Source organism: Hipposideros armiger, unplaced genomic scaffold, assembly GCF_001890085.2.
Source record: "Hipposideros armiger isolate ML-2016 unplaced genomic scaffold, ASM189008v1 scaffold_378, whole genome shotgun sequence".
Lineage (NCBI taxonomy): Eukaryota > Metazoa > Chordata > Mammalia > Chiroptera > Hipposideridae > Hipposideros > Hipposideros armiger.
Window position 1 is genome coordinate 536330 of NW_017731728.1, and position 23886 is coordinate 560215.

The following is a 23886-nucleotide window of genomic DNA, read 5'->3' on the forward strand; positions in this document are numbered from 1 at the left end:
GCTCAGCTCGGGCTGGGACTTGAACCGCTGTTGCTCAGAGCTCACACTCTTGAGCGAGCTTTTAATGAACTGAGCTACTCAGCCGGCCGGAAAGACCTTTTTTAAAGAGACATTGCAAGAAAACCTGAATGTGGGGTGGCCAGTTAGCTCAGGTGGTTAGAGCGCAGGCTCAAAACACCAAGGTTGCTGGTTCGATCCCCACATGGGTCACCGAGTTGCGCCCTCCACAACTAGATTGAAATAACTACTTGACTTGGAGCTGATGGGTCCTGGAAAAACACACTGTTCCCAATAACAGAAAAACAAAAACCTGAGTGAATGAAGGAGGAAGAAGTGTACATATCAACCAAACAAGTGTTCCAGGCAATGGGAACAGGAAGTGCAAAGGCCCTGAGAGGGAAGAATGCCTGGCGCAGGAGGCAATGTGGAGGCCGGGGGTGGGATGGACTGAAGGAGAATGCCTGGGGATGAGTGCAAGGAGTGCAGGTCAGGGAGGTGGTGGGGGCCAGAGGGCACGTTGTCGCCACAGTGGGTAAGCAGCATGACAGGCACCGATGGATCTGAATTTCAACTCCAGCCCGGCCTTCACTTATCATCTTGAGCAGGTTCTTTTTACCTTTTTCATTTCACCTCATTTCATTTCACTAAGACGGGTGTATTAGTCAGACTTTTCCAGAGAAACACAGAGATTTGTTTGTTTGTTTTAAGGAAATGGCTCGCTTGAGTAGAAAGGCTGGCACGTCGTCCCAAGTTCTGCAGGGTTCACTCTGTGAAAGCTTGACTTCCTCTTGGCCTGAGGTGGGAGCCATGGGTAGAGGGCCAGCTCCCAGCCCGGGGAGCACAGACCCAGTCGGGGGAATCCAGCCACTGCAGACCCAGGAAACAGCCCATGTTGCCGGCCAAGCCCGAAGGCCTCCAGCTGCGGGATTCCCTCTGGCTCTGTCTGGGGAGGCCAGTCTCTCGTCCAGTATAAGCCTTCAGTGGATTCAATGAGGCCAAGCCACACTGGAGAGAGCAGCCTGCTTTACTCTGATTTTAAATGTAAATCTCACTCAAAAACACTCTCACAGAAACATTCAGAGTACTGTTGGACCACATATCTGGGCACCACGGCCAGCCAAGTTGACACATAAAGTTAACCATCATACAGAATAAGAATAGCCGTCTCATAAGGCTGATGTGAGGGCTGACATAGAAAATATCTGTGAAGCACTAGGTACATTGACTGGCAAGTGGTAAATGCTCAATTAAAGGTGTTGTCATCATCACACAGGGAAAAATACCTTTTGTCAAAGGCCTAGCGGGTCGAGCACTGTGCTGGATAGGCTCTTCCGCGTTGTTATTTAATTCAAATCTTCCTCCGCAATCTGACAGAGGGATTATTATCCCCACTCTACAGTTGAGGAATATAAGATGCAGAGAGATCACTCGACTCGCTCAAGGACCCTCACCTGGTAACTGTCAGAGCCCGAACTAGAACTTGGGTCTGTCTGGTTTTAAGACCTGGGTTTTCCCCACTGTCCCATGTACTGAACTGGAGCCTGAAACTAGCTGAGTCAGAAGAAGGCCCTGGTGACAGAGGCTGGGAATGGGGGCTGGAGCCTGAGAGCAGGAAGGGAAGGGGTCCCGCTCCTGTCACTCTCAGTTCCTCACACACAGGTCTACACACACCTCAGCCCCAGAAAGTCCCTTGAAGCAGCCTGAGATCAGCCCTCACGGCAACTCTCAGCTCAGGAAGGGGGTCTGTGGAAGGCTTTTTTCTGTGGGATCCTGCCCTGTGCTGACAGTACGGCCATCAGCCTAAAATGGGTAGGGGCACCTTTCCCACTCTGCCAGCTCTGAGAAGAGGGGAGTGCTCAGAGACGGGCTCCTCACGGGCCTTGAGGGCCATTTGGGTCAGGCCTCATTGTCATAGGGCCTCAAATTTAGACTTCGGATGTTATCTCCAAGTTTGGTTACAGACCGCCACGTTACTCTCTCATAGAACAGAAAGGAGGGACTTACCACACAAGTGGTTTAACTTTTACTACGGAATTTTCACATATATACAAAAGTAGAACGAATCATACAATGAAGCTGATATGCCCATCATCACAGGACTTGACATAAGATAGGGGCCTGTCGTTCCCTGCAGAGAAAAAGGTTTAAAAATCCTGCGGTAACCGACCGCAACCCGGCCCCTGCAGCGGCTTGTGCAGAGGTCTGGCGTGGCGTAGCGGCCCGGCCAGTGCGTGGCTGCAGCCGGGAGCCTGAGGCCGGGCCCTCGAGCATAGGTGCTGACCCGGCTGGGCCGTGAGTTGGCCGTCGCCTCGGTGGCAAGGCCTCCCCGATGCCGGTTGGGGCTTTGCGGAACAGAACGGAGGCTGGGCCCGGGCCGCGGGCAGGGTAAGAGGCTGACGGGCCCGCTCGCTAGCACCGGGTGGATGCGGCGGCGGCGATGGACGCTCTAGAGGAAGAGAGCTTCGCGCTGCCTTTCTCTTCCGCCTCTGATGCAGAATTTGATGCTGTGGTTGGATATTTAGAGGACATTATCATGGATGATGAGTTCCAGTTATTACAGAGAAATTTCATGGACAAGTACTACCAGGAGTTTGAAGACACAGAAGAAAATAAACTCACCTACACGCCTATTTTTAACGAATTTCTCTGGTAGAAAAGTACATTGAAGAACAGCTGCTGGAGCGGATTCCTGGGTTTAACATGGCGGCTTTCACAGCAACTTTACAGCAACATAAAGATGAAGTGGCTGGTGACATATTCGACATGCTTCTCACATTTACGGATTTTCTGGCTTTTAACGAAATGTTTCTGGACTACAGAGCAGAAAAAGAAGGCCGGGGACTGGACTTAAGCAGTGGTTTAGTGGTGACTTCGTTGTGCAAACCATCCTCTGTGTCAGCTTCCCACAACAACCTTCAGCACTAGGCCCTCCTCCGGACAGTGAGCTTGTTCTGGACTGTGGCAGCCCAGGATCCTGGGAGAGCCTTCAGCTAATGATGAAACACATCTTGGAAAGAGTGGCTCTGTTCTGCAATCTTCATTAACGTTAAGTATTGATGGGTCAAAAAAAAAATTATCTGACCCTCCTGGGACCTGTTTCCGCTGAAAAACCTTGTGTTCAGTGACCCTAGTACTGCTCCCCAAGTAGAGACCTCGCTCAGGGCCTTGAGCTGGGCTCCTCCGGAGCGAGCCCACATCCAGCATTCCACCTGGGGGCCCTTCCCCAGCATCCCTGTTGGTGTAAGCACCCGCCATCACCAGCCCTTTGTCCCAGCAGGCTTTGCATGAAATCTTTTTGTGCGCTCGAGCTTTTCACATGTGTCAAAGTTTCAGTCCTTCAGCCTCAGTGGGGTTTTTGACTGTCTGGGAATATTTATCTAAGGTGTTGCTCAAGCAGCTGCCCATCTTGAGATTTCTAGAGCTCCTATCATCACAGTTAGTCTTGTCTGTAGGAATCAACTGAGATGTCTTTTATCTAAAAGCTACAAGTGAAAACTAGTCTTATAGTTTGTAGTGCTTGTATCACTGTCTTCTGATGCAGTCCCCATTTCTAGAACTTTCTTAAGGATTTTTGAAAAAATATTTTTATAGGTGAATACTCAGGCTAACCTAGTGGATATAATCTTGGAACCCCCATGATTACCCACTTAAAGATCAAAGTATTATATGCTGTGTGCTTTTTAGTGTTAGTGCTCTAAAGCAAAACTGCTGTGTTGGCGCTCCTGTTTTACTGGGCACCAGTGAAGGTGTGCTTGAGCTGGAGGGAGACTAAAAGCTATCACTTTTCTTGTAGCATATTACGTGTTTGTGCAGGTTTGTTTCAAACCCTTTCTGTATAAATTAGTCTGTTAGGGTTTCTGTTGGGGTGAGGGCTCTGCAATTCCTTCTTCCTGTTGGTCTTCCTACCAAGACGGTGTTTTACTGGCCTAGCTCAGCAGGGATAGGAGACAGCAGACAGCTTCATGGGTCACCTGCCTGCTCTGATTTAGTGCATTGGCTTAGCACAATGTTTGATAGAACCTTACTGCCCAGAAAACGTGGCTGTCACCTCTCTAGAAATAAGACATACCAGTAGTAGTTGTTCCTAGATTTTTTATTTTTTTTAAGTAAAAATAACAATCTGTACTGACTTTTCATTTGGCTATTCTGGTTTTAAAGGATGAGCTATAGATTGTTTTCTGTACTGATGTGGCGCATATTAAATACTTTTGTACCATGAAAAAAAAAATCCTGCAATGATCTTGTGACTGGCACAAGTACAAGTTCTGATTTTGTGTTAAAAAGTGTTCCTTTGTTAAATGTAAGCATTTCAAACATGCCTCGGTTTTTCTTCATTTGAAAGCCTCTGGAGTTGAAGGGAGCTGGGCGGCTCCCCAACTTTTGGAGGACCTGTCTCCAGGGAACCGTTGCTGAGAATGGTGGGCCCAGGTAGAAGCGATGGGAAAGCGAGGTGCCCACTCCAGATCCGGGGCTGTGAGAGCTGGGGTGGGGGCGCTGCAGAGGGCAGGCCTGTGGTAGTTCACCCCAGGGGACGTAGGTGCCTGACTCCAGGGCGAACAGGGTGGGGTGTGTGGGGGTGTCTCCCTGTGTCTCTACAGCAGCGGTTCTCAACCTTCCTAATGCCATGACCCCTTAATACAGTTCCTCATGTTGTGGTGACCCCCCCAACCATAAAATTATTTTCGTTGCTACTCTATAACTGTAATTTTGCTACTGTTATGAATCGTAATGTAAATATCTTTTTGTTTTCCGATGGTCTTAGGCGACCCCTGTGAAAGGGTCGTTCGACCCCCAAAGGGGTCGCGACCCACAGGTTGAGAACCGCTGCTCTACAGGAACTGAACCAAACAGCACTGACCGTGTAGCCTCAGTGTGGCCAGCCTGCACTGTGGGGGTGGGAATTGGGAACAAGGTCTTGGCCCTGCCCCCAGAGGAACTTCCAGTCTGCATGGAGAGAGGCAAATCACTGTATCTGAAGCGAGTGATTAAGTGCCACCAACTGTGCCTGCACAAGCTTTCGGCCATTGTTTGCTTAGGAGGCGGCTCTGTGGGTGACCTGAAGTCCAGCAGGAGTGCGCAGGGCCTGCTGGCCCGGGGGCCCCCGAGGGCAGGGCCCCCTGCTTCCCTCCTTTCATGGTTCCCACAGGCCCAGGGCCCGCTGGGCTCACAATGGGCTTCAATGCTGCTTTTGACTGAACTTTCCCCTTTGTATCTGTCTCTGCGTCTCTCGGCGTCTCTGTCTCTACGAGTCTCTGGCTCACTCTTGTTTCCCAACATCCTTCCCGAGCCCCCAGGGGAGCAGAGCTGGGGGGGCCGGGCAGTGGGAACGGGACGGCGTCCTGTTCTCACCAAGGACAATAAGGGCCGGAAAGGGCTGGAGCCAAGGCCTGGCGTGGGCTCCCCCTCCCTGCCCGCCCTGGGCGCCCCCACCCCGCCCTGACCTTCTGGCGTGCCCTACATGCCAGGCGTCCCCTCATGCCAGTGCCAGTCTGAAGAAAGTCCAGCCCCTGCCGGAACAGGGAGCCCTCTCACCCTGTCTTAGCTTCCTACCGCCCTCTGATCGGTGCCCTCACCTCTTGGCTGGCTGGCCGGCCTCCCCACTCCCATCCCCTCCTCCCTGCGATATTTACTCCTGTTTCCGGAGCAGGCACGGGTGCCGGCGGGTGTCGGAGGGTGTAGGGGCCACGTGTGAGGGAGCAGGAGGAAACATCTGGCTTCCCTCTGTCCTCCGCGGGTGGGACCGCCCCTCTCCCCCCCAGGCCTCCAGCCTCCCTCAGCGGAGCCAAGCCTCAGGAGTCCAGGGGCCAAGAGGTTGTTAGCACCTTTGGCCTTCTCACCTCCAGGAGGCTATGATGGCCTCCCACCCCCACACTTAATGATGGTGATCAGGTGGCTGGGATACCCACCAGGGTTAATTGGTAGGTCAGGTGCAGGCAGCCGGCAACTAAGCACCCGAGATAGGCTGGGTGGAGAGCCGAGGTTGGCGCCAACCTGCCTTGTAAATGCACCCATTCCCTAAGGAAAGGGGTCATTAATCCTGGGCCACATGCTGCCCCTGGTGCCTACGCAGTGGGTGGCAGCAGGTGCCCAGAGCCCTTGGCATTGCCCTGCCACCTGCTCTCCAACTCCTCCCCTAGCCTGGCCCTACCCAAGCTCTCATTTTGAAAGGCAAGGTGCCCTCATGTGACCAGACCCCCCAGCTGTGTCTGTGCTCTCCTGGCCTTCTGCCCACTGCTCCCATCCCAGGTCAGGACACAGTTGAGGTTTGATAGAGACCTAGAACCACCTCAGCCTCCCCATAAGTCCAGAACCCAATTCGGACAACCTCTCATCCTTCCCCAGAGGGTCCCACATACTGCAAACCCCCACCATCACTAGGTAAATTGGAGCCTAGAGCTGCCATTCTCTCAGGCAGGTTCTGGTCTCCATTGAGTTCTTTGCCTCTGCTTCCAGCCTAGGGAAGCAAGGAGACTTGATCCAGGCTTCAGTCCTCTCAAGTGAGCTTGCCTTTGGGGTCCAAGGTTGGCTTCCACTGGAGATTCAGCAGCAACCCTCCCCAGCCCTAAGGACGGGGCTGGCTTGCAAGGGACAAGGTTGCTGGTCTCCTGGAGATGAGCTCATGGCGCCCTCTGCAGGCATCTTCGGTAAACTGCATAGCAATCCCTTAACCTTAGGGAAAGTCCGGCATACCCACCACCTATGGGAATAGGCGGGTTGGGGGGGGGGCCCTCCAGTTAGAGGATGGGGCGGGAAGGAGGCGAGAGGGGCCTCTAATCTGTGACCAGAACTCCTTTGACTCACTTCTTCATCTTCACTGGGTCTTCTTCCCTAATTCAGGCACACCCCACGTACAGGATTTTCTGGTGTAAAACGGCAGTCTACTGCCCATCAGGCACTGTGCGTACCCCCTGGACAGAGGTACTCCTCGTGGCAGAGCAGAGACAGGGTAGGACCTGAGAAGCCACACCCCTCATTCCCATCGAGGCTGGCGCTGAGGTGGACGGCCTTGTCCCTGTCGTTTTACAAACTTTGCTAAAACTGAGGAAGTTCCTAGTCTCTTGGCTGCTAGACACTGGAGGAAAATGAAGGCACCAAAACAAAGGGGATGGGGGTGACCCACCTCGGGAGTCTTTCTAAACACTGGCATGCATTGGGGTAGGACAGATGGGGCTAGGAGGGCGACATAAGTAGGGAGTTCCATGAACAGACTTGGGGCAGAGGGGTGGGGCTCGTTAGCTCAGGGTGGGCAGCCGGATAGCAAAGCCCCCACGGGTGTAAACAAACCCCACGGGGGAGGGGGGTGGTGAGGCGCTTTCCCTACCCTTACCCTCCTGTCCAAGATGTCAGGCCTTCCAGCATTGCAGCCTTTACCCCTTTTCCCGAAGGTCAAGGCTGCAGAGCACAGGTGCACTTCCCCTCCGTGAGACACAAGCACATGCACTCCAGTGCCTGGCAAAGTAGCTGCCACTGATGGCACTCATACATATTTGGTAAAAAATGAACCAGGAGGAAGGAAAGCACCACCCTCCCCAAGGTCTGAAAACAGCCGGTGCCCCCCTGCCCTAATGTTCTGCCACCCACGCAGGCACTGGCAGAAGAGGTCCACGGCTTATCACAGCTCACAGAGCTACAAAGAATCAACTTTATTGGACATTCAGAGTCAATTTCTCTTCTTGCCCTTGCCCGTGACCTTGGCTGGCGTGAGGACCGGAGCCGTTGCCTGGTACAGAGTGGAGGAGATCTTGTTGATGTAGTACAGACCGACCATGGAGAAGAGGAAGCTACAGGGTGAAGACAGGAAGGTCGCGGCCATCAGTGGGCATGCTGCCAGCCTGCCCTCTAGAGCAGTCACCAGCATCAGGGAGAGAATCGAGGCTCTGGGGTCAGAAAGATGGGGGAGGGGGAAGCAGGAAGGGAGGGAGGTATGGGGAAGGCTGCAACCATCACCGGAGGATCCAGCGCTGAAGGACAGGACGCTGTGCCCCTTGCCCAGCTGTCAGGCACTTACCAAGTGGTGACACAGACTCGATGGATGAGGCCAGATGCAAAAAGAGCCAACAGGAGGCAGAGGAGAACTGGGGAGGCAAGAGGGGACAAGGAGGGTGGTGGTCAGACTGGAAGTGGCAGGCATTCACGTGTGAAGACTGCGAGAAATCTGGGGCCTTCTGAATCTTGGGGAACCTGCGTGGAGGGCTATGTATGGCATGCCAACAGCAGGAGGACCTCAGGTGGCCTTAATGATGCCCAGGATACCAGCTCTGCCCCAGGTATCACTTAACTTCCCTGTTCTCACTTTCCTCCAATGGAAAGGAAGGAAGAGGAAAGGTGACAGCTGTCTGAAGGGCAAGCCTTGCTCACATCTGGGGAAAACGGCCAAGGCCTTGCCAACGGAAGCCGGCCGAGGGGGGTCCATTCATTCAACTGGCTGGCCAGGGGCGGAAGATGAGAGCCTCACTCCCTGGACACACAGGCCCATGGGGGCAGGAAAGGGTCTCAGGCTATTTAGAGGAAGAATGGAGAACAGGTGGGAGGGCAGGAAGCAAAGCCAGTGGGAGAGGGCAGGGCAGGGCAGGGCCAGCCAAGAACCCAGGTTTCTTTCAGAAGCAAATGAAGACAATTCACACAGAAACAAAATCTGAGAGAGAGAGAGAGAGAGAGAGAGAGAGAGAGAGAGAGAGAGAGGGAGGGAGAGAGGGAGGGAGGGAGAGAGGAGAGACAGACAGAGAGGAGAGAGTGAAGAGAGAGAGAGAGAGAGAGAGAGAGAGAGAGAGGAGAGACAGACAGAGAGAGGAGAGAGACAGACAGAGGAGAGACAGAGAGAGAGAGAGGAGAGAGAGAAGAGAGAGAGGGAGGGAGGGAGAGAGGAGAGACAGAGAGAAGAGTGAAGCGAGAGAGAGAGAGAGAGAGAGAGAGAGAGAGAGAGAGAGAGCGAGAGAGGCAGAGAGACAGAGAGAGAATGAGAGAGAAGACAGAGAGAGAGACAGAGAGTCAGAGAGAGAGAGAGAGACAGAGAGAGAGAGGGAGAGGGGAGAGACAGAGAGAAGAGAGAGACAGACAGAGAGAGGAAAGACAGAGAGAGAGAAGAGAGAGTGAAAAGAGAGAGAGAGAGAGAGAGGTGCAGGATGGAAGGAGCTCTGGAAACCCACAACAGGGCAAGGTGGAGAGAGCGAGGCCCTACAGGAGGGCAGGGATGACAGATCTCTGTTCTACAGGATGGAGACATCACACTTCACACCAGATGGCACCTGCCAATTTTTGAGCATGTGGCATTCCTTAGGTGATCTGGCCTTGACGCCTCATTAGCTTTATGAACTTAATTCTCCATAAATAACCAAACCATCAATTCTCAATTACAGGAGCAATAGCAAGGGTCATTTCAGACAGAAAGCAATCTAACAGTTATTCCAATTTGGTCAGGTTTCATGCTGACACAGGGCTCTTCACAGTCATCTCAACTAGAATTCACTAACATCGGGTCAATTGCACATCGGCACCCCTCAAGGAACTCAGTCCTTCCTGCTTCCACTGCTGGGAACAGAAAACACCTCCTCATGGATGGATGCTAAACAGATCCAAACTTGCCTGCTCCCCTCAAACCTTCCCTGGAAACTGGCCAGAAGGCAACTGAGTTTCTGGCTGTCAGGGGTGGTCTCTTCCGGCCCCCATTCCAGGAGCTAGAAAAAGTGCTGGATACAAAAGCGTCATCTGTCTCCAGGCAGTCTTACTAACATATTTCCGTCTCCTTTACCTTCTTAGCACCTGAAAATCCAGTACCGTGTTGGGGGAGGTTAGAGGAAGGGGTTCAAACACTCAGCCCCCACGTGTCACTTACTCTCAGGGAAGATCTTGGCTTGGAACCCTTTGCCAAAGACAAGATTCTCCAGATTGTTGAAGGCCTGGGTTGAGGGAATTAAGGAGTAGGGCGTGCAATGGGGACAGAGCCGTGTGGGTCGTGGGAAGGGAGGGGTACGCGCCTGCGTGGCCCTCCACCCTTCCTCCCCTTAAACACCTCGCCCCCCGCCGCCGCCGGGAGGATACAGTGAGAGAGAAGACGAAAAGGCCGGAGCCCAGCAGGCCCCCCTGGATGGTGAGCCACTCGGTGGAGGCCAGCTGGCGGCTGTACATCTGCATCCCAGCGAAGAGCAGCAGGGACAGGAGGGACGACAGCGCCAGCGAGGTGCCCGTACCCACCACTGGAGCGGAAGAAAGAGAGACACGGAGAATCGGGCCCGGGTCTCCCTCCAGGAGCCACAGGCAAATTCGGCAAGTCCCGGGGCTCAAGGTCCCGACCACTTTCCAAGCAACCCCGGGTCTGCAGCCACACTCCCCAACTCCCCACGGCGACCCCACCCCCACCCCCAGGCATTTCTCAGCCCGGGACGCCTGGCACCCTCCCGTCCCGCGCAAATGCCCGCCCCCTGGGCCCCAGGACACGTCAGCTCTGCGGGGACAGGACCAGGAAAGCTGGCCCGTCCCAACTCCGACCCCCCACTAGTCCGTCTGGGGGGGTCCCGCTGGCCCCGTTACCCATCACGCCCTGCCCGTGGGTCCAATCGGCGCCTCCGGCCAAGAAAGACGGGAGCCGAACCGGGTGCGGTTGCCTGTGCGCATGCGTCAGCAGTCCACGCGCACTTGCTTCCCCTCCGTCTACCTTGCTCCCTCTCGGCTCCTGCCCGTCGCGCCCCCTTCCGGCACGGAGGAAGCATTGCGTCAGTAAGCATCTTTGGCCACCGCCCTAGCCCCCGCCCTCACCCGCACCCGGAGCATCTGCTGCCTCTCAATGCAAACCGCACTTCACTCGTCAAGTCACTGGGACCACGGCCCATAGCCTCTAGCCCACCTCTGTCTTTTTTTTTTTTTGTCATTTACGAGTATGTCATCTTTAGTGCCTGTTCCTCAAACCTCCCTCCCCCATGATCGTTGCCTCGACGTCTCCCGTAGGCTCTTGGCCAAGCCAAAATCTAGTCCTGCCACCCTGGAGCCTATCTTTCTCTAAAATTACCTCCCCGATTTATATATGAGTAAGAATAGGAGCCAACGAAGAACGCGAACATAAGAAATGGTTCTCCCCTCAAATACCATTCCGTGTTACCCAACCCCCCGACCGCCTTCTGAGAACCACGTGGGGAAAACTATTTCCCACCTCCTACCCCGACAGGCGCCGTTCGAGGCTTGTCCCTGGAGCATGCGCAGTGATATTTCACCCCACCCCTCCCCACACCCCCACCAGGCTCCTGCATTAAGCCCGGGGTTCGCAGCCGCAGCCGGGATCGGGCACCCGGGGGCGGGTGGGCATGGTAGGGCCATGGCTGAGGGCGAGGAAGATATGCAGACTTTCACTTCCATCATGGATGCACTGGTCCGCATCAGTGTGAGTTAAGGTGGGGTCGAGGGAAAGGGGTGGGGGAGCATAGGGGTCCGGGGCAGGCCGGGACATGGAACAGGTGGGGATCCGGCGAGGTGCTGGGATACAGACAGGGGGGGGCTGGTGATGGCAGAAAGGACTGAGGGTCGGGATGCAGGTGCGAGAGGGTGATCCCTGGGGCAGCCAGGCGGTAGGTGCCGCGAAGGCGTCCATCGGCTGGGATGTGAGGAACATGGAGCTGCTCGGACGCAGAGGGTGGGCTAGGGTAGCGGCCAGTAGGGCACCAGGGCTGGGGCTGCAGGGCAAGGAGGCTGGACTGTGAGGAGGGGGCGTGTGTGGGCTTGGAAAATTTCCAAGAAAACTGAGGACCGGTGGGAAGCGATGAAGGAGCCGCCCCAGGGTGCAGTTCCCAATTTGGACAGCTCCACGACCCCATCCCACCCCACCGTACCCCCACTCCCAGCTGCCTTCGAGCCTCCTGCGGTTGTCATGGCAACCCGTGCTCGGCTCTCCCAGGGGCGGTGCCAACCCTGCTCCCCCCCATCTCTTCCTCCCCCCTCCCTCCGTGTCCCTCCCTCCTTTGTGTCAGCTGCGCCCCTGACCGGGATGGCTGCGAAGAGAGGGACCAAGGTGAGGTGAGGGGGTGGGGCATAACTCCAGGACCCCCGCCACCAAGAAAGGGAGGGGTACTTCCGGTGGGGAGGGGGTGAGTAGGCGGGGCGCTTGTTTCCCCGTTGCTTGGGGAGGGGTTTGCGGCTAGCCAGGTTGTGCCAGGGGAGGGGGCGCGAGGGCGGGATGGTGGGGGGCGAAGGAGAATGGGTTAGTATCGGGGAACCGGAGGAGACGGCTGGGGAAGTGAAGGATGGAGGATGGAGGTTGGGCGACCGCAGGCCAGGGCCGCGGCCAGAAGACCGGGGGTGAGCGGGATGGAGAGGGAGCGGCGCCTACCTACAGGGAGGAGTCGCGCGGGGGTGCGGGGGGCTGGTGTTCCGGAGACGGAGGCGGGGGTCCGCACCGAGCTGCAGAATGGGCGGTGTCCTTGAGAGAGTGCCTGGGGCTGGCGCAGAAATGGGGGAGGGGGGTAAAAGCCAGGTGAGAGGGGCTGCAGGTTTGGCTGGGCTGGGGTGATGGGGGTGGGGCTTGAGGCTGGGGGTGGCACGAAGTCCAACTCCGAGCTCCAACCATCCTTCCTCCTCCGTAGGCCTTTAGCAGGAGGGAAGCAGGCTAGAGACAGCTGGGAAGGTCTGTGAACCAGGCCCAGGCTGGCGCTGGGGAAAAGCTGTAAGCAGCTTGTCCTGCCCCTTCCTGAGACCCCTGGTCTCTAAAGGCAGCTGAGGGGCCTGTCAAGATATGCCCAGGTGTCCAAAGCTCTGATTCAACCTCCTCGTCCCTCCACAGACGAGCATGAAGAACATGGAGAAGGAACTGCTGTGCCCAGTGTGCCAAGAGATGTACAAGCAGCCACTGGTGCTGCCCTGTACCCACAACGTGTGCCAGGCCTGTGCCCGCGAGGTGCTGGGCCAGCAGGGCTATGTAGGCCACGGTGGGGACCCCAACTCCGAGCCCACCTCTCCTGCCTCCACTCCTTCCACCCGCAGTCCCCGCCTCTCCCGCAGAACTCTCCCCAAGCCAGACCGCTTGGACCGGCTGCTTAAGTCAGGTGGGGCTGGGGCCTGTGGAGTGGGGGGGTGAGGATGCGGGGGATGTCAATCAGGAATCTGGAAGGGGTCCATCCCTCATCAGGGGCATCTGTCTTTCCCGGGGTGGAGATACCGCTCATCCAGGCTCTCAGAGCTCGGCTGAGCTATGGCATAACAAAAATTAATTTTTAAATTGAACAGACGTCCCCCATCCCCAGCCAGCTGTAATTTTTATCTCCCCGGCCCATCCACAGGCTTTGGGACATACCCCGGGCGCAAGCGAGGTGCTTTGCACCCCCAGGTGATCATGTTCCCGTGCCCAGCCTGCCAGGGTGATGTGGAGCTGGGGGAACGGGGCCTGGCGGGGCTGTTCCGGAACCTGACCCTGGAGCGCGTGGTGGAGCGCTACCGCCAGAGTGTGAGTGTGGGTGGCGCCATCCTGTGCCAGCTGTGCAAACCCCCACCACTGGAGGCCACGAAGGGCTGCACCGAGTGCCGTGCCACCTTCTGCAATGAATGCTTCAAGCTCTTCCACCCCTGGGGCACCCAGAAGGCTCAGCATGAGCCCACCCTGCCCACCCTCTCCTTCCGCCCCAAGGTGAGCCAGCCCTTGCAAGGCCTGGGAAGGGATGCCATGTGGATGGGTGGGGGTGCCTGGCATTGTGGGCCCCCTAAAGAAGGTGAGCAGGGGTTTGCTATTGCCAAGCTACTTTCTGTGTGACAAGGACAACAACAAAAGGCAATGGACAAATCTTTGAACATCTTTGAGCCTCCATCTCAACTGCTCATTGAGGGTGATGATATCTGCTCTGCAATGTCCACACCCGCAGGGCTGTTCTGAGGATCACGTGACATAATGTTTGTGAAAGTTATCCGAACACTAAAAAGGTCTCTATGGGTTTATTCATAAAACAAATATTTATCAAGCACCTATGTGCCTAGTGCTGTTCTAGGCATTGGAATACGGCAGTGAACAAGATAGACGAGGTTAATGATTAACCACAAGGCTAAGATTAATTACCATCATAGTTATTGTTGTTACCACACATCTCCTGAGATAGTTGAAGGGAGGAGCAAAGCTGGTGCCTGGAGGGTGCGGGAAAGGCTCTCTTTGATACCAGTGTGCACCACCAGGTGGCACTGTGGAGCACCACCGGCCCAGCTCCCCTGCACCCCCATCTGGCTAGTGGAGGTCAGCACTCACACACCTTTAGCTGACGATGCCATTGCTTTTTCTGTCCCTAGGGCCTGATGTGCCCAGACCACAAGGAAGAGGTGACCCACTACTGCAAGACGTGCCAACGGCTGGTATGCCAACTCTGCCGAGTGAGGCGCACCCACAGTGGGCACAAGATCACACCGGTGCTCAGTGCCTACCAGGCCCTCAAGGTGAGGACCCCCCACTTGGCCCCAGTGCTCACCCACTCACACCTCCGCCCAGCTGTTGGCTTCCGCTGAGCCGGGCGTGATGCCCACTTTTTTCTCCCCCCTCAGGACAAGCTGACAAAGAGCCTGACATACATCCTGGGAAACCAGGACACAGTACAGACCCAGATCTGTGAGCTGGAGGAGACCGTGAGGCACACGGAGGTGAGGGAGGGCATGGCAGTGGCCCTGGGCCCTACCTGGGCCAGGAAGCAGCAAGGGGGTGTGAATGGCATGGCCCAGTCACCCGGCTGCAAGCTCAGGAAGCCCGTGTGGGGTTCCTGGACATGTCAGGGTTCTGGTAATAGCAGGTTGGCAGGAACATCAGTGCCCCACGCTGGGCTGTACCTGGAACTCCAGTGGGGACAGGATGGCTGTTGCCCAGGTCAGGGAGAGCTTGAAAAGCCCGAGCTGTAGCTCGGATGCCTTCAGGCTCAGCTGCCAGTTTGCTTGAACCTGCTGACGTGGGGAAGAGCAATTAAGGGTGGCACAGATGCTGGCGGGTGTCAGTGCAGTCCAAGTGGACATGAGGGCACGCACCGTCTCTTTTCTGTGGGGGAATCCTTAGGGGATCTGGTGGGAGCTCCAGGAAGGTTAGCATAAATGGTCAGGAGCTGAGCCCATCAGCGCGTACAGGAGCCTTTTGCAGCCATGAGCCTGGCTCTGTTGGAGCAGGTGGGTTGCATTTCCCCGGATCCTTTGAGGTCCTAGCCATGGTGTGGGGCCCCAGGAGGCTGGCACAGGTGCTGCCTTCAAGAAGATAGTAAATGTTGCTCTCTGGGCAGGTGAGTGGTCAGCAGGCCAAGGAGGAGGTGTCCCAGCTGGTGCGGGGGCTGGGAGCTGTGCTGGAGGAGAAGCGGGCATCGCTGCTTCAGGCCATAGAGGAATGCCAGCAGGATCGGCTGGCCCGTCTCAGCGCCCAGCTCCAGGAGCACCGCAGCCTGTTGGACGGCTCAGGTCTGGTGGGCTACGCCCAGGAGGTCCTTAAGGAAACAGACCAGCCTTGCTTTGTGCAAGCAGCCAAGCAGTTACACAGCAGGTACTCTCGGGCACAGCTCAGGGGCACGGGCTCCCCGCGGGCAGGGGCATCATGGGTGTAGACATTGCCTGAGACAATGTCTCAAGTACCGCCCCACGGAGAGCTGGGCCCCGAGGATTGTCACCAGGCCAAAGTGATACCCAGCTTGCCTGAAGGGATGAGGAAGAGAATCGAGCAGATGCCAGGGCTTGAGGGCCAGGCAGGCAGGATCAAGGGAGAAGGGTGGCTGCCCAGATGGCAGTGCCTGACCCTTGCCTGCCCCCATGCCAGGATCGCCCGCGCTACGGAGGCCCTGCAGACGTTTCGGCCAGCTGCCAGCTCCTCCTTCCGCCATTGCCAGCTGGACGTGGGGCGTGAGATGAAGCTGCTGACCGAGCTCAACTTCCTGCGAGGTGAGGAGATGGCCAGGCCCCATGCCCAGTTAGAGCCTTTCTCCCTTCTTCCCCAGCAGCGGGCCCGGGGGGCAGTGCCCACCGGGGACCTTCCGGCCTCCTGCCCAGCCTGGCCAGCCACCCCTCCCACCTAGCCCACCGGCCACACCATCCCCCGCCCCGCGCTCAGCGCTGCTTCTCCCTCTCTTTGTTTGTAGGCTGTGGCCACCGCGGACTCTGCTCCGGAGCACCCCAGGCAAGTCAGCGGCCCTGCCCCGGGGGCCCTGCCCCGCCGGGCCCCCTGCCCCGCCCCGCCGCCCGCACGCAGCTCGGCCATCCACTCTTTGCCTCCTTCACTGTCCTGCCTTCCCCAGACTCTCAGTCCTCCTCGGACCAGTGCCCTGCCTCTCCTCTGCTATCCTTAGGTGTTCGCCTAATCCTTGCCTGTCTGACCTTTTGTTCTTGTGGCCTTGCCCTCTGGACTTTCCTTCTCTTTTCCTCGACCTTTGTCAAGCTCTGGCTCACCCTCTGTTATCTCCCGTTCTCTATTGTGCTAGCGCTGGTTACCTATCTCCCTCCTGCTCCGTCCCTGCTCCTGTTCAGTGCCCTCTTGCCTGGGTTCTCGTGGCCTCTCCCTGGGGGTCCTCTTTATTCATAGAATAAAAAGGGTCACAGAAAGAAGGGTCCCCCTCTGGTCTGATACCCTCATTTGACAGAGGAGGAAACTGAGGCCCAGAAAGGGGAAGTGACCTAGTGAAAGGGTGGCAGACAGGACTAGCCCCCAGGCCTCCTGCCTGCCTCTCTCCTTCTCCCCTGGGCTCTGCCTGCCGGTCCCCTGCCCAGTGCCTAGACGGGTCTCTTCCCCAGGTCCCTCTCACCCACACTCACCCCCCCGGCTCCCGCTGCTCTCCCTTTTCCTGCCTGCCCTCCACACCCGGACAGTGGCCAGGCCCTGACTGACCCCGCCGTCTTTCCCAACAGTGCCCGAGGCTCCGGTCATCGACACCCAGCGCACCTTTGCCTACGACCAGATCTTCCTATGCTGGCGGCTGCCCCCCCACTCACCACCTGCCTGGCACTACACCATTGAGTTCCGGCGCACAGACACGCCTGCCCAGCCGGGCCCCACCCGCTGGCAGCGGCGGGAGGAGGTGAGGGGCACGAGTGCCCTGCTTGAGAACCCTGACACAGGCTCGGTGTACGTGCTGCGTGTCCGTGGTTGCAACAAGGCTGGCTACGGCGAGTACAGCGAAGACGTACACCTGCACACGCCCCCAGCGCCAGGTGAGTGGCACAGGAGGGCACCGGGGATGCTGGGACCCAGGCAGTCACAGCTGGTGCCGGGTGGGCACCGGAGGGACGGTATGACGCAGTGGGGCGTGTTCGCTAGCTCTGGGGCTAGGCTGCCTCGTTCAGATCCCAGCTGTGCCTCTTGCCCACTGTGTGGCTTGGGGCAAGTTATTCACCCTCTCTGGACTTCACGTTCCTCTTCTGCAGGGATATCAGCAGTATTTACCTCATAGGGCTGTTGCGAGAATTAAGCGACTTGATAGATGTGAAGTCTTAGCAGTCTTTCTGGTTCAATGGCTCAATAAATATTAGTAAAGTAACTCTCCAGAAGAGGGCGGACCCTGGGACATAGGCCTAACAGAGGAGCAGCACCACCCACGTAGGGAGCAGACGGGGCAGGGGCTGGCTGTGAGGACCAGGTGTGGGCTGGAAGGTGTCAGCAGATGGTGGTGGGAATGTCACCATGTGAAATGGAACAGCAGTGGGGACTGTCCACAGGACCAGCCATGGAAAAGGGGTTGGAGAAAGCATTGTGAGTCAACTGGGTCTGGGACACGGGTTTCTGTGCCCACCTGTCATCACTCAAACTCTTCCTGGGGTCCCATGCCCATTTGGGATGCCCCCTTCTTTTTTCTTTATGCCCCCCCATTCCAGTTCTACAAGCCCTGTTCCCGGAGCTGCCTGCCCATCCCTCAGCAACTTGTCCCGTGTCCTGAACTGTCTCAGTGTCTTATGCTAACACCTCACAGTCCCCAGTGCCAGCGTTTGTCCCTGAAGTCCTTCCTTCTGTCTCAATCTCCCCACTCCAGTCCTCCACTTCTTCCTCGATGGCCGCTGGGGCACAAGCCGAGAGCGGCTGACCATCAGCAAGGACCAGAGGGCAGTGCGGAGTGTTCCGGGGCTGCCCCTGCTGCTGGCCGCGGAGCGGCTCCTGACGGGCTGCCACCTGAGTGTGGATGTGGTCCTGGGTGACGTGGCTGTGACCCAGGGCCGCAGCTACTGGGCCTGCGCCGTAGACCCAGCCTCCTACCTGGTCAAGGTGGGCGTCGGGCTGGAGAGCAAGCTTCAGGAAAGCTTCCAGGGCGCCCCTGATGTGATCAGCCCCAGGTCAGGCTTCTCGGGAAGGGACGGGGTGTGGGGGCCCTGGGTGGGGGAGCCGGGGACAGTGCAGGGTGGCAAGGGGAGCACAGGCTCGCAGAGGTGTAGCTGGGAGGAGGTTAACGAGGAAGTAGCAAGATCATGGAAGCCATGCCGGGGGCGGGGGCCTAGGGCCAGGGGCAACGCGGGCTTGGTGGAAGGGCTCTGAGGGTTGATTTTCGGAGTGTGTGGCTGGGGAAACAGATAACAGAAGAGGGGGCCATCTCCACTTCCTCCCATCTGTCACTCAGGACTCATGCACCGTCTCTCCAAGCCTCCCTGTCCTTTCTCCCTAACGGCCCATTTTCCAACAGCCTTTCCTCACCTCCCCTACCTTCTCCACACACATCTTTTCTCAACACCCTAAAATTCCCCCCTTAAACGTCCCAGCTCCAAACCCTCTTCTCCCCAACATCCTACCTAACACCCTCCCACACATCCCCCCACTTAGCCCTCTCTCTCAGCACTCTATGCCCTAATACCCCGTTTGTTCGAAATGCTTTCTCTCCAACACCAGTTCCGTCCCAACCCCGCATCCCCTGACATCCTCATCCGACACCAATGCGCCCTCATGTCTCTCCCGACGTTTACCTTCCCTACATGCTGTCTGCTCTTCCTCTGATCCTCAGAACCCGCTCCCAGCACGATGTCCCCAGTGCCATTTTTCTCACCTCCTTCCTACCTCCATAAGGCTACCTGCTTCAGTGTGCCTCATCAGCACCTTGTCTTTCCTTTGCCCTGGTACCTGACTTCCCCGAACGATTTCCTTTCAATACCCTTTTCCTGCCAAACCAAGCCCCAACCCTGCATTCCAGCCCCAATCTCCTCAGCATGTTTTCTTGTCAATACCCAGAGCGGAGCCTTTCATCCGCTTGCTCCCCAACACGCCACCCTGCCAACGTCGCAGCCCTCTGGTGCCCCACCCCCACTCCCTGACTCCACCCCCCAACACCCTGCTGCCCACCGCCCGCCCCTGCAGGTACGACCCAGACAGCGGACACGACAGCGGGGCTGAAGATGCCACCATGGAGGCGTCGCCACCCTTCGCTTTCCTCACCATCGGCATGGGCAAGATTCTGCTGGGGTCTGGGGCCAGCTCCAGTGCTGGGCTGACGGGGAGGGACGGCCCCGCAGCCGGCTGCACAGTGCCCCTGCCACCCCGCCTGGGCATCTGCCTGGACTACGAGCGGGGCCGGGTCTCCTTCCTGGATGCTGTATCCTTCCGCGGGCTCCTGGAGTGCCCGCTGGACTGCTCCGGGCCTGTGTGCCCTGCCTTTTGTTTCATTGGAGGTGGCGCTGTACAGCTACAGGAGCCCGTGGGCACTAGGCCTGAGAGAAAGGTCACCATTGGGGGCTTCGCCAAGCTGGACTGACCTTCTCAGGCCCCTCCTGGGCCCTGGCCCTCCAAGCCTCCTGGAGCCCGGTTATTCCTCCGGCAGCTTCTCCCTCAGATTCTTCCTTCCATGTGGTCCTGTCCGATACCTGGTGTCTGTGTCTTCCCAGAGCCTTCTCTTGACCAAGGGACTCCCCTCTGCTCACCTCCCTGTATGTCCCCCATTATCTCTATTCCCTGTTAATCCAGGCCTGATCCCCAAGCTCTGCTCCATGGCCTGTCCTGGGCGTCTTACCCAGATCATGGAGAGCGCCCCTGCCCCCCCCCTTCCGCTCCTGCCCTGTGCTCCTCCCCAGGTGGACTGGGAGGGAAGGCTCCTGGAACACTGGGCATGATCCCTGGCTCTGCCCTCTGTCCTGCCAAGCTCTCTGCCCCACTGATGCTGAACTACAGCCTCGGAGCGGGCAGGCTCTTTGGTCAGACACTGCCCAGGCACTCCCTGGTGAGGGGAAGGGGACCCTGTCCTGCTTTATTTATGTGGGTCCCCATAGTCCCCAGCCGCATGCCTCTTACACCCTTCTCCTCCCTCTTGCATGCTTTACTTATCCCGCACCTATGCCAACGTGCCAAGTCTCCCTTGGGGCTCTAGCGGAGGTTGGGTGTCCCCATTGGGTTGGGCCAGGCAAGGCCTCTGGTGCCCGCTGCTGCCCCCCTGCGGTAGGCACTGCTAGGCCTGTGCCAAGCAACAGCTGTCATTTTCATAGTTTATAAATAATAAACTGTGATGTCAGGCACATCTCTGCCTTCCCTGAGCGCTCTCATTCCTTAGTTTCTGTGTGGCAGGCGGGAGGGATCCCGGCTGCCTGAGCGAAAGAGGTTCCCAAGCCAGGCACACCCCAGCCTCCAGTGTTCCCCGCGCCTACGTACCTCGCCCCAGGCCTGAGCCGACCATGGCCTCCAGGGGGCGCATTGCTCTGGTGACCTCGGTCAGTTCCCCGCCCCCACCCCTGACGGGGCGTCCGGGCGGCGGCTCCTAGGCCCCCGAGGGAATGTGGTTGAAGGGGCGGGCACCATGCCTAGGTCCAAAGGGGTCAGTGAATCAGAACCACTTCCCCATTCCCAGGGTGCGGGGAGTAGACCCCATAGCCAGCGGGCGGACGGGGCGGCCGGTGGCCTGGGAGGGGGCGGGCTTGGCGCCAGCCCCGGATCTAACACTTATCTTTGGCCGTGTTGACTCTGCGGCTATTATCGCTGCCTGAGGACTTACTTCACACAGGGGCAGCTCAGAATAGAGCAGCCTGAGGGCATCATGCCAAAGGGAGAGGAGGGCGCGGGCCGCCAGCCCCCGGCTGGGGCTGGGGTGAAATCGGGGGCAAGCCCTGGTCACCTAGGTTTCGTTTCCTCCTTCCTCTTGTGCCGCCAGAGATGGAGGAGAGGTGACGAGTTCTTCCACCAGCCACTCCTGTGCCTCAGTGTCATCTCTCCACACCCCCTGCCGCTGCAATGAACCCAGCTCCTTGCCTTCTTTCCTCCTCGTCTCCTTCCTCTAAGGCCCCTTCCAGAACCTCACACACATTCTCACCACCCCTCCTATCTAAGGGTCACAGATGACAGATCAGAAGTTGGCGACCAGAGTAGAAGAGGCCCACGTTTTATTCAGCCATGTTCAGGTTCCCACTCCCATTTGGGGGCTTTTGGGGCCAGTCCAGGCATGTCCCCAGGGACTCCGATGGGCTTCACCAGGGCCAAGATGGGTTAGGGGGCTTGGTGGGGGTCTGTGAGGGAGGCTGTGAGTAGCCCACCTGAACTCCCAGCTCACCAGTCCAGAATGATGGGGCAGGTGGGGGGGGGGGGCTCTGGCAGTGAAGACCATGAGACAGACAGGCAACTGGCAGTGGCTGGATACTCAGAAGGCGACATGCCCCTACAAGTTCGCTGAAGTGGCTGCCAGGTTCGTGTAAGAGAGACTGCTGCCACCGTTGCCTGCAGAAACCTAGGTGGGGGGGAGGGGTAAAGGGATCCAGGCTGAGGGGCAGCTTTCCCGGTAGAAGTTACCACCCCAGAGCCCCTGAATGGCGCCACAGACTGGGGTCCCCGGTCCAGGGGCCTGACCAGTTCTCACAGGGTTAATTTAGAGAGCACCTGCCAGGCTCCGTCACAGCCAGGTGACTGTAAACAGGGCCAGCCTTCCTCCCTCAGCTCCCCTTCACTCCCTCCCCTTGGTTCTAATCAGCCCCCTTCTCTCCCTTCCCGTCACCTCTCCCTCCATTCTCTGCTCCTCCAGCTTAAGGAGGTGTGTGTGTGCTCATCTGTGTAAAATGGAGAAGGAAGTCCCAGGCGCAGGGAAAATGGGTCAAGAAAAGGAAAGCCCCCTCCCCCACGTGGAGTTCCAGCCCCAGGTGACCAAAGTAATTATTTACTAGGTCCTGGAGAGAAAGGCTGGGGAGGAAAGCAGGAGGAGAGGTCCTTGCTTTCCTGAGACCCTAAGCACCCCACCCCGGCCCACCTGGCTTGGTGAGACTTGGTCCTCCCTCCGCATTGCATCAGAGAAGCCCAACCCACCAGCCTTTCTCAATCTACCCTCCATTCTTAGGAGAAGAGTGGGGGTATAGGTGCTCATTCCTTGTGAGTCCTGCATGAAGGGTTCCCCTGGGCACGGCGCCCCACCCGTTTCACCTCTGGGCATCCCAGCCATGGCCGTGGCACCAGTTCAGCGAACGGTCTTTTGGAAATGCTGGTAGTGGGGACACTCTCTCTTGAGGTTCCCTTTCTTCCATGTGGTCTCCCTCCACTGCTTACTTCATGTCACTTTTCACCTCTTCTAAGATCTTCGGATTTTCCAAGTACCCTCTCAGAACCCCACCCCAGCCAAAACTCCTGTGTCCTTCCACCTGTGGGGCACATCCTCACCTCCTCGTAAGGGCTCGGTTTGATACCGCCAGGGGGCACGTAGCGCCCATGGGTGTGGTAGGTGGGGTACTCGCTCATAGGATGGTAGGTGTCTCGCGTTGGAAAGATGTCCAGCTGCCCACAGTTCTTTCGGCGGCACTGACACACAGCCTGGGGACATAGGAGGTTAGGGGGGGCCACCGAGTTCCCTCTGGCAGGGGAGCTCTGGTCAGGGCCGGAGACTAAGCATGCACTTACCAGGGCCATGAGATAGATGATGGCCAGCACAACCAGAACACACACCAGCACCAGCAGGGCAATGCCCCAGCCGGGTACCCCAGACCCAGGCTGGGCAGAGGAAGGAAATGACACATCATCCACTACAAGGAAAAGCAGTGGTCAGCGCAGTCTCCCAAAGGAGGTGACCCTCCCCGGGGAAGAGCCGGACAGAGAGCGACCCTGGAGGCATGGTCCAGGCCCAAAGCAAGGGAACTGGCCTCACCACTAAAACTTGTGATTGACAGGTTGTATCTTTCGGATGCTTTTGATGCCTTTTGTTTAAACTGTGCCTCCACCTCGCTGGTATTGGTGGTGCCCTCTTGGAAGGCCAGAGCTGATTCCACCACCACGGATCCTGGTCTGCTCAGAGAAACGGGCAACTCAACCAAGGGTCCCAGCTTCTAGGCACTTCCCCCCAACCACGAGTGTACCAGTGCTTCCCCAAAGACATGACAACATCCGCCCACCCCAGATAGAGACCTCGCCCACAACTGTACCTGAACTTTATGTCAGAGGAGCCCAGAAATCCCTCTTGTTTATAGATCTGCAAAAACTGGGGTGAGAAGGAAAGCACTGAGGCTCGATGCATGGGTTCCAGCGGCTCCAAGAGCTGCTGCAGGGGGAAGGGGGCACGTGGAGGAAGGCCAGATACTCACCAAGTTGGAAATGTTTCCCTGCAGCTCCTGGTAGTAGTGGCTTTTGGGATCTTCCAGGGAAGAGTTAAACAGGCGGTTCGAAATGCGAAAGGACAGGAAGAACAAGGAGATCCTGAAAGATGACTGGGGAGAAGTCTTATGGCTGGTGGAGGTGGGGGGTTCTACGCTATGCTTAGTGCTACTGGCAGTAGTCCTGGTTCTGTGGCTGGCAGGGGTGGTGGGAGTATCAGAGTGATGGCTGGAAATTGAAGATGAAGTGCCCTTGCCAACTGGGATTGTGGTAGCCTTGGCAGAGCTGCTTTTGTGTGCTGGCGTGGTGGCCGGTGTCGTGGCAGGGCCGGCGGTCTGGGACGAGGTGGCATGGGAAGCTGGCGTGGTGGCCGGTGTCGTGGCAGGGCCGGCGGTCTGGGACGAGGTGGCATGGGAGGCTGGCGTGGTGGCCGGTGTCGTGGCAGGGCCGGC

General features: G+C 57.6%; 4 protein-coding genes across 8 annotated transcripts in view; 2 read left to right on the forward strand and 2 right to left on the reverse strand.

Moving 5' to 3' along the window:
* The first annotated feature begins 2215 nt into the window (after positions 1–2215).
* Positions 2216–4238, forward strand: LOC109393381 (ADP-ribosylation factor-like protein 2-binding protein). The gene is given in 2 exon segments (XM_019662502.1): positions 2216–2639; positions 2642–4238. Coding segments are annotated over 2 exon segments (486 nt in total). The 5' UTR covers positions 2216–2437; the 3' UTR covers positions 2926–4238.
* Positions 4239–7619: 3381 nt separating this feature from the next.
* KRTCAP2 (keratinocyte associated protein 2) lies at positions 7620–10626 on the reverse strand. Its single transcript, XM_019662705.1, is given in 6 exon segments — positions 7620–7781; positions 8009–8075; positions 9833–9896; positions 10039–10193; positions 10528–10576; positions 10579–10626. Coding segments are annotated over 6 exon segments (489 nt in total). The 5' UTR covers positions 10612–10626; the 3' UTR covers positions 7620–7660.
* A 507-nt stretch (positions 10627–11133) lies between these two features.
* TRIM46 (tripartite motif containing 46) lies at positions 11134–20396 on the forward strand. 3 transcript variants are annotated; one of them, XM_019662703.1, is made up of 10 exons: positions 11134–11371; positions 12764–13025; positions 13260–13603; positions 14251–14394; positions 14500–14595; positions 15216–15469; positions 15740–15861; positions 16822–17124; positions 17940–18237; positions 19247–20396. In XM_019662703.1, the coding sequence occupies exons 1-10, from the start codon at positions 11186–11188 to the stop codon at positions 19638–19640; spliced, it is 2403 nt and encodes an 800-aa protein (XP_019518248.1). In that variant the 5' UTR covers positions 11134–11185; the 3' UTR covers positions 19641–20396. The 3 variants fall into 3 exon arrangements, with proteins under 3 accessions (XP_019518248.1, XP_019518247.1, XP_019518249.1); XM_019662702.1 differs by lacking the exon at positions 11134–11371 and adding an exon at positions 11530–11995; XM_019662704.1 differs by lacking the exon at positions 11134–11371 and adding an exon at positions 12205–12282.
* A 1030-nt stretch (positions 20397–21426) lies between these two features.
* Positions 21427–23886, reverse strand: part of MUC1 (mucin 1, cell surface associated) — a 4191-nt gene continuing 1731 nt past the window's right edge. For 2 of the 3 annotated variants that reach the window (XM_019662490.1, XM_019662488.1), the window contains exons 3-8: positions 23425–23886; positions 23266–23321; positions 22992–23128; positions 22748–22869; positions 22511–22660; positions 21427–21593 (exon numbers count right to left, since the gene is read on the reverse strand). In XM_019662490.1, the coding sequence (XP_019518035.1) occupies positions 21525–21593; positions 22511–22660; positions 22748–22869; positions 22992–23128; positions 23266–23321; positions 23425–23886 (996 nt within the window). In that variant the 3' untranslated portion in view covers positions 21427–21524. The remainder of the gene's footprint in view (positions 21594–22510; positions 22661–22747; positions 22870–22991; positions 23129–23265; positions 23322–23424) is intronic. The other variant, XM_019662489.1, reaches the window with a different exon arrangement.

Bases quoted from the DNA above. Each gene is read 5' to 3' on its own strand.
- TRIM46 (XM_019662702.1), top strand. From the start codon at position 11,747: ATGAAGGAGCCGCCCCAGGGTGCAGTTCCCAATTTGGACAGCTCCACG. The intron at 13,604-14,250 runs GTGAGCCAGCCC...TTCTGTCCCTAG, and splicing joins CCCTCTCCTTCCGCCCCAAG to GGCCTGATGTGCCCAGACCA. The intron at 15,470-15,739 runs GTACTCTCGGGC...CCCCCATGCCAG, and splicing joins GCCAAGCAGTTACACAGCAG to GATCGCCCGCGCTACGGAGG.